At 31.8% G+C, this 8,809-nt stretch overlaps 1 protein-coding gene across 1 annotated transcript in view; it reads right to left on the minus strand.

Annotated features, from left to right (window-relative positions):
* LOC107464253 (transmembrane 9 superfamily member 7) overlaps positions 1 to 6,820 on the minus strand; it is a 12,266-nt gene extending 5,446 nt beyond the window's left edge. Inside the window, exons 1-4 of the mRNA XM_052254151.1 lie at positions 6,545 to 6,820; positions 6,347 to 6,445; positions 6,029 to 6,129; positions 5,784 to 5,883 (exon numbers count right to left, since the gene is read on the minus strand). Of these exons, the coding sequence (XP_052110111.1) occupies positions 5,784 to 5,883; positions 6,029 to 6,129; positions 6,347 to 6,445; positions 6,545 to 6,820 (576 nt within the window). The remainder of the gene's footprint in view (positions 1 to 5,783; positions 5,884 to 6,028; positions 6,130 to 6,346; positions 6,446 to 6,544) is intronic.
* Positions 6,821 to 8,809: the final 1,989 nt, after the last annotated feature.

An 8,809-nucleotide genomic window follows, 5' to 3' on the forward strand; every position in this document is an offset into this window, starting at 1 on the left:
TTCTCGTCGCAATTCGCGGCGTCATCACCACTGCCGCAGCCCTTTTCACGTGATCCGCCACTACCACTGCATCTCTCCTCTCCTCGCGATTTGCAGTTAACCGCCGCAGCCTCTCCTTCCCCACCACCGCCTCAAAGTCCCTACAGCGCTGTTTCAATTTTTTATTCCTTTTTCTTTAATTTTTCAGATTTAAAGGAAGGTGTTTTACTTCTGTTTATTCTATTGTTGTTGTTGTTATTGATGATTCTGGTTGTTTCTGTTTATTCCTTTTATTCTATTGTTGTTGTTGATACTTCTAGTTGCTTCTGTTTATGCATGCTTCTGTTTTTGCTTCTGCTTCTGATTCTGTTTTTGTTGTTGCTCTGATTCCATTATCCATTGTTATTATTGTTGTTGTTTGATTGTTGTTATTCTACTTATGCTTTCTGTTTCTGCCTGCTTTTATTTATGCGTTTGATTGTGTCTATATGCTTCTACTTATGGTTATTTTGGGGAAGAAGAGGGAATGAGTGTTTTCGTCCGAAGGACCATCTTAAAACTAAGTTAAATTTTTTGGACTATTTGTAGCGAAAAAAAGGTCAAAAGTAAAATAAATTTTCAACCTCTACGTTAGAAACCAAAATCGTACTTAACCCTTTTTAAAACATACATTTCTTTCCTCGTTTTTTTTAAGAATGAAATACAAATCTTTTTGGAGATAATATATTATACTTCTTTCAATTTCTTCTAATAAATTTTTCTAAAAACAATTTATGAAGTTAGCGTTTATTAGGAGAAGGTAAAATATGTTTGTGATAGTTATGGAATAAATTATTTAAATAAACTAATTGAGTATAAAAATTATTAGATTATCTTAAATGAGAAAGGAAAACATTTTTGTCTTCTTAATTTTTATTTAAATCGTTATTCTTCTATTGATTTTAAATAAAAAATGTAAAACTCTGAGGATCACAATAATTTATCAACATTGCTTTCGTTACCTTCTGCAATACTTTAATAAAAATAGAAGTATCACTTTAATCATTAAAAATATTGAAGCATAAATAACATGATAATTTAACTGTCAATGATTATTCGAGATCTCGGTCGCCAAATTTGTTTGGGGTTAGTTGTATGGTCTTATCTTTCAATATTTTTTCTTTTGTCAAAAAATTATTTAAATTCATCGGTTGTATTTATTGTCAAATTTTTTATACTTGCCATGATACTTTAAGTGATCTGATTCTAACACTTTATACTTAACCTATGATAGATATTATAGTTCTTCACAAAAGAACCACCTCTTCCTTATTTTAAAATTGTTGTCTAACTTCAAATTCATTTGATACAGGAGTCCAAAAGGCCAAAATGATTCAGATTGTCCAGTCTTATAGTCCAAATCTAAAAATTCATGCTAAGTCATAATATCAAGATTGAGGGTTGACAAGTGAGGAGGAAATTGTTATGTGGCTGAACCAATTGTAGAAGGCTCAACATCGTCATTGATGGTTTTCATTGGCCAAGAGAAGGAAGGTTGAATCTTAGTTCCTTTTTGCTTAGTTGTATTTGCTGGTCTTTGAGGAGACTTTTTTATTTTTGTCTCGTCTCTAGCCACGAGACTTTTATTTTTGTCTCGTCACTTGGCACGAGATATTTTTTGTTTTACCTCCTGTGCAGCAGAAACAGAAATGGAGTAGAAGAGAGAGAAAATTACACCCAAATATATCCTGATTCAGCTGCTAAGTGCAGTGCAGCCTACATCTAGTCTCAATCACAACAATGATGGAATTTCACTATAATCTTCCTGATTACAAACTGTAAAGTGCTAACCCAACTTACAAGGAAATTCCCACAGAATTATGAAACACAACATAGACGTACAAAAGAACTCTAAGGATATCTATGGCTTTTTCTTTTAATTTTGCACTCTCTGCCTTTTTCCACTCTATGGCTTTTTCATACAAACCTCACTGTTTGCCTTTTTTCATGAGACTCAAGACATGACAAAATTAAACAGAAAAATACAAAACAGAATACATTGAAGGAGAAGAAAATCTGTAAGCTTAGGTAGTTTTGAGAATTCTGTGCCTTGCACTCTCAATGCTTACTTCTAACTCCTTGAATCAAACCGTGGCTGTTCTCCCTTTTTATAGAAGAGAGAAGCCTCCACAGTTGAACCAAAAATCAAGCTTAACTTCTTCTTCTTCAAAACAGAACCGGTTCGGCCAGAGAGAGAGAAGAGATAACTCATGCAAAACCCAACATGCAAATACCTCTGGTCCTTCCTTAGTCATCACTCTTCATGAATTCGAGTGCTCCATCCTTGGCTTGCTCTCCAAGATGGATTTCTAGCCCTTGATGCTTCATGATGATGATGGCTTCATCTGCTCCAATCTCTGCCTCTTCTATCACTTCGCCACTCTAGTTACTTCCTGTGGTGGTTGAGCAGAATCAGAGACAAGCCATCCCTCCAAAAATCTCCTCCATGCTGGCCGAATCTCCTTCTACCATTTTTGGTATGAAGAAGCCAAGAGCTCATCACCATATCTTACCATTCATGGTCGAAGATCTTAGCCACTACTTTTTTATGTTTTCTTGCCATCATCATGATGGTCTTGATGCATGTAGCTCTTTCTTCCTTTTGGTAGCTTAACTTAGCTTCCATAGTTTCCTGGGTATTGACCGAAAAGAAGAGAGAGATGAGAGAATAAAAAATGTAGAAAGAGAAGCAATCAAGTGTTTTTGAACCATTAAACTATAATGAATTAATTTACTCCCCTTTCGTTGCTATTGGTAGCGTGCAGCACTATGGCAATCAATCAACTCAATTGCAAATTTTTCTCTCATATTTCTCATGCAATAAATGGTAATTGAATGAATTTTGGAATCCATCACATGGTAATAAGCTTAGATCCGTTGGAAGCAATTTTTGCTTTCTTCATCACATGATTTCGGATCAAGCATGAGTGATTACTCATCAAAATAAATTTGGGCTTTCTATTAACAACATTCAAACTGGCCCAAATGATAAAATATTTCAGCCATCATTCATATAGCAAATAATAACATTTGCTTTCCTGATGAGTTGTTTTCGGATCATGTATAGGGGCAAATAGCAAAGCATGTTTAACTTGGGCTTCTAACAATAATGGATCAATTTAGCCCAAGTAACATAACAATCAATTCAGCCATATAATATAGAGACATTCAACAAGGCTGAATCATGAATGTGTATCTTGTTTTAGGCCTGCAACAATTTTATTTTTCGGCCCAATATTAATCTTGCATCACAAAATTATTAATTAACACATGTTACATGAAAATCATAATTAATAATTTTGTAATCAATCATTTCAATAATATTTGTTCATCATAAAAATAAATCTGAATTTTCAAACTTATCAGTCATTGTCCTCGCCAAGAGCTTTCTCTCTTGGATCTGCCTCACTGGCATCTATGAGTCCCAAACAATCTCAATAGGTGATGATATTGTAAGAGCAAACTCACTAAACATGTGATTATCTCCCATGTTGTACCCATATTCCACTTCACGATTCAAATTTACGGCAAAAATAGGAGATGCCGCTAAAGTTGCAGCGGCTAAATCAATGGGAGTAAAATTAAACGCTCCGATTATGCCCATAAAATGAGAATTCGGAGCCAATCATCTAGAATTTTAACCACATCTTCAATTTTTGCATACAATTCTATAATACAAATCTCCAAAAAAAATTTATGACAATAAAATATTATTTGTAAGTCACCGTCGTTCTATAATTCAAATAAATTGAATATTACAAATCCTTGACCAACTGCAATTGAAATCCTATATAACAACTCATTCACTCTCCTTTTTCTAATTTACCCTTTTTTTGTAAAATATTATTCTATAATTCTAAAATGTTGTGGAGAGTCTTATAAATATTACAGATGACTTTTTCTTACCTATAAAAGTAACATCCTCTCTAGTCATTTTAATCTCTCTCTTACAATGCATAAATATTAAAAAACTATCATCACTATCACCTATTTCTTAACTCTACAACACTTTCATCTTATCTCGAGCCATTTATACTTTCGAATAGTTTCTCTGTGCAACCATAAATTATTGGCTTTTTTATTATTTTAACTATATATAACATAAATTGTCGGTGTTTAATGTGTTTTGTTCTAGTTATACGTAAATTATGGAAATTCACTTGGATTTGGTCTATAACTTCATAAATCATAAGAATATCTCATATTTTATACTTTTTGCTTTAAAACCCAACTTTAGTCCATGATTTATAATCATCAGGACGATTTCTGACTCCAAAATACATAACTATAAATAGTTGTAATTTTCAATATTTTACTTTTTTTATATTTAAAACCAATAAAAAGACAACAATTTATATAAAAATTGAGAAAATAAAAATATTATCCTTTTTTATTTAAAATAATCTGAAAGTTTTTACACTTAGTTGATTTATTTAAGTAATTCAACCTAAATTACTTATCTAACTACTAATAATAAATTGTTAAGATAAACAAAAGTAAAAGAAATATTTTGATCTAATAAAAAAAGATTTAATTACTCTATTAATCCTTATAGTTTTATCAAATTTTTAATTATGTTTCTATACTTTTTTTTTAATGGGATCTCTAAACTACTTTTAATTTTATAATTACATCATTTCATGTTAAAAATGTTAAAATTAATATAATATTTTTACCAAAATACTAAAAATAAAAAAATATATAAAAATTTAATTAAAAATTTGATGAAACTATAAGAATCAACATAATAATTAAACTTAAACAAATACGGGGAATGTAGCTACTTGCGAATGTTCACCGAAATATATAGAAAGCTAGTATTCGTTAGATATTTCCTACAAGATGTTAATATTCACTTCAGGTTAAACAACTTTCACTTTTTACTCAATGGATGAAGAGTAGCATCTCTCGTGTGTGCGTGTAATCAAATGACTAAAATGAATACTAATCTTGTTATTTAGAGTTTCAATCCATACACATAACTTTTTCTATGCTAAGACATTAGTTTGATTGAGTGAAACTAAAGATAACTGATACTTGATTAATTTAATAAATGTAAAACAAATAAGGGGAAAGATTTCACCCATTGGTAAAACGAGATCATACAATCATTGAGAAAAGCTATTGTAATTGTTTGATTATTTATGTAGAAAAGATTTTTGGGTATTATTGATTTGAAAGGCCCAATTTAAGTGCAACAAAATACCGTCATAAAAAGACCGAGAGAGTAACTAATTTGGTTAGTCGAGTGATTAGTTCACTTGTACATTTAAATAAGTGTTAAAAGTTTTTTGAATTTTGCTTTGTGCATGCAATAATTTATTGGGCAGCGACAAACTCTTAAGTATAGCTCAAATTCATAACGAATTAGTCATTAGACATGGTTTCCGCTGAGAGTGAGAGCCAATTCCTAATTCGTAGCATGTGCGCGGTAGTTGTGAAGGGTCACTGGCGCACTCTCTTGAAGTCGAAGAATGGCACTTATTTTTTTTTTTTTGAAGTAAAGAGCTCAATACAATAAGGTGGAGCATATAAAATAATAAAGAACAACCCGACAATTCTAGTCATGACAACCCCTGATTATCTTCGGCATTACCATCAACAACCATAGGGTTCACTACCACTCCACTCATCGGAGAGCATGAAGGATCTACTAATAATATCCACCACACGTGAGCTTTGATTCCTGAAGATTCTATCATTCCGTTCTAGCCAAACCGTCCAGATAACAGCAAAGAAGCCAATCACCCACCTCCTCCTCTCACCTCTTCTTGCTGCAGCATTCGTCCAGCTTTCAAAGTGTTGTTTGAGTGTACCAGGCATGGTCCATTTCCTCCCAAGAGCGAATAGCCAAGCACACCATACCTGCCAGAAAATCTCACAACCAGCAAATAAATGAAAAGCAGACTCCACAGACTTACCACATAAGTCACATGTACGATCATTTGGGTTAATTACATCTAGTCTACACAGTCTGTCCTTAGTATTCACTCTCCCCACCAACACAAACCAAGAGAAAAACTCGATCCTTGGTGTAATGAAACCCTTCCAAATTGCACTTGTGAAGCTATAGCTTGTTATTTCTTCTGGGAGAACCGCTTCCTGCAACACCTGCACAAATGAGTTAGTCGAATAAATATCAGATCTATCAAATTTTCAGACCACTCTGTCCTCCCTGGCTCCCTCTCAGATGTTAGCTGAACAGACTGTAAAACCTGATGGAGTTGGTTTACTAGTGCCAACTCCCACTGAAAAAGCTCTCTCCTTCATTGAAAATTTCATATCCACTCTAGCCCATCCCAAAACCCGCAATCCCCAATAACAGAACCTTTGAGGTTTGAGACTGAGAAAAGCCTTGGAAACAACTCTTTAAGAATACCGTGAGGTAACAAGATATTCTCCAAGAACCGTACTGTTCTGCCATTCTCTACATCCATATACAAACCCATGATCATTTTTTTCACTCACATGTGGCTCATTGATTTGTAACTGGCAAATATCCTTCAAAGGACCCCCTTGTAGGTACAGGCTGACCACACAGCATCTCATTCGAATTCAAGTTATTACAGGAGCAGACGACTTTCTTCCACAGGGGACAATCCTCTTTCGAGAACCTCCACCACCACTTAAAGAGCAAAGCTGTATTCCGAATTACTGCGTCTCCAATTCCCAAACCACCTGCCTTTTTTGGAGCCATTACCACTTCCCATTTTACTAGTGGTATCCCATTTCTCCCATTCTCTTTACTCCACAAGAAGCACCTTTGGAGTGAGATCAACTTTTTCGCTACTGCCTTCGGCATCTTGTATAGGCTAAGATAGTAGATAGGCAAGCTATTCAGAACAGACTTAATAAGGACTAGCTTACCCGCTTTGTTTAGGGTCTTTGCTTTCCACAGACTTAACTTGTCTTCCACCTTATCAATCACCGGTTTTCAAGTCTTCACAAGCCTCGGGTTTGCTCCGAGAGAAATGCCAAGATATCGGACTGGTAGAGACTCCTCCTTGCATCCCAGCAACTGACACATCTTACGCGCCCCATGCCGATCACTGTTAATCGGAATGAAGCTAGACTTCTCAAAATTGATACTCAACCCCGACATCAGTTCAAAGCAACGTAACAATCGCTTGTAGTTCCTGATAGTCTCTTCCTCAGTAGGACATAAGAGAATGGTATCATCTGCAAACCGTAAGTGCGACAGCTCAATGTTATTCCTTCCAACCAAAAGTGGATAGATGCGGCCATTCCTCACTGCTTCCCTGATCATCTTATGTAGCACATCAACAATTAGCACAAACAAAAACAGAGATAAAGGGTCTCCTTGTCGTAGTCCCCTTTCCATCTTGAAAGGCTTAGTGGGGGACCCATTTATCAGAACCGACATAGACGTAAATTAGACACACTCCTTAAAATGTTAAAATAACATTTTTTTATTTGTAAAATATACATTTTTTATCACTTTTAAAAAATTTTCTCTTTAATCTATTTTAAATTTTTTATATTAACTAATATTAACTTTATCCATTTTTTAAAAAATAAATTATTTTTTACAAAAATATCCTTTAACAAAATTTTATTTTTTTGTCATTAAATTGTGTTTACCAATATATCCTTTAATAAATTATTTTTTATTGATTAAATGATATTTTTACCAAAATATTTTCTAAAAGAATTTGATAATTAAATTATTTTTTTAAGATACCCTTCAATAATTTTTTAATTATTAAATTATAATTTTATCAAAATTTTTGTTAATAATTATTTTTATATTTTACTATTAAATTTTTTATATCAATAATAATTTTACTAAAATTTTTTTATTTAATATTAAAATAATATATATTGATATAAAAAAATAGTAAAATATAACTATAATTGTCAACGAAAATTTTGGTAAAATTATAATTTAATAATTAAAAAATTATTAAAAATATCTTAAAAAATAATTTATTAAAGAGTATTTTAGTAAATAAATTTAATGAAAAAAATAAAATTTTTCGCTAATAAATATTATTTATTTATTTTTTTTTAAATAAATAAAGTTAATATTAGTTTAAAAAATCAATTAAAAAATATTTTTTTAAAATTATAAAAAAATAAAATATATATTTTATAAATAAAAAAAGTGTCATTTTTCCATATCAAGTAAAATTTTCTCTTTTGAATATCCAATTATCCCGAGTCATTTAACTAAGTGGGTTATATGAAATGGTGGAAGGTGGGACAAGGAGGGATAGGAAAGAATGTAATTGAAGATGATTGATTTTAATAATTCAATTAATCTCAATTCATTTAACTCACTCGACAATAGTGAAAGTTTCTTTGGAAACATTCCAAAACATTATACCCTCGAATAATAGTTGTTTGAATTAAATCGGGGGTGGAACTAGTTAAATTACTAAATTGTTAGGTCACTAATTTAATTAGTGGATTCTTAGTTTGTCGAGAAATACAAAATTGTATGGATACAATTTTCGTTGTGCGTCGTAATCAATTAGATGGTTTTTTTTATAGTTGAATACGAAGATTTTGCGAACATAGTTTCGGGTATTCTTTTAGCATTTCATTCAAGAAGAATAGTTTCTTGAATTCTATGAATTTTTTTATTAGAATAATCTTTTCTTGAATGATATTCAAGAAAATTTCAAGTTGCTTAATATTCTACCAATTAGTAATTCAAAATTTTAGACTTTTTTTAAATATGAAAGAGATGCACTAGGATAAATTGATTCAGTTTTATGTAAATAAAAAATATAAAATAATAAAAATTTAAAATTAAAATTTAAAATAT

Source organism: Arachis duranensis, chromosome 9 (genome assembly GCF_000817695.3).
Source record: "Arachis duranensis cultivar V14167 chromosome 9, aradu.V14167.gnm2.J7QH, whole genome shotgun sequence".
NCBI lineage: Eukaryota > Viridiplantae > Streptophyta > Magnoliopsida > Fabales > Fabaceae > Arachis > Arachis duranensis.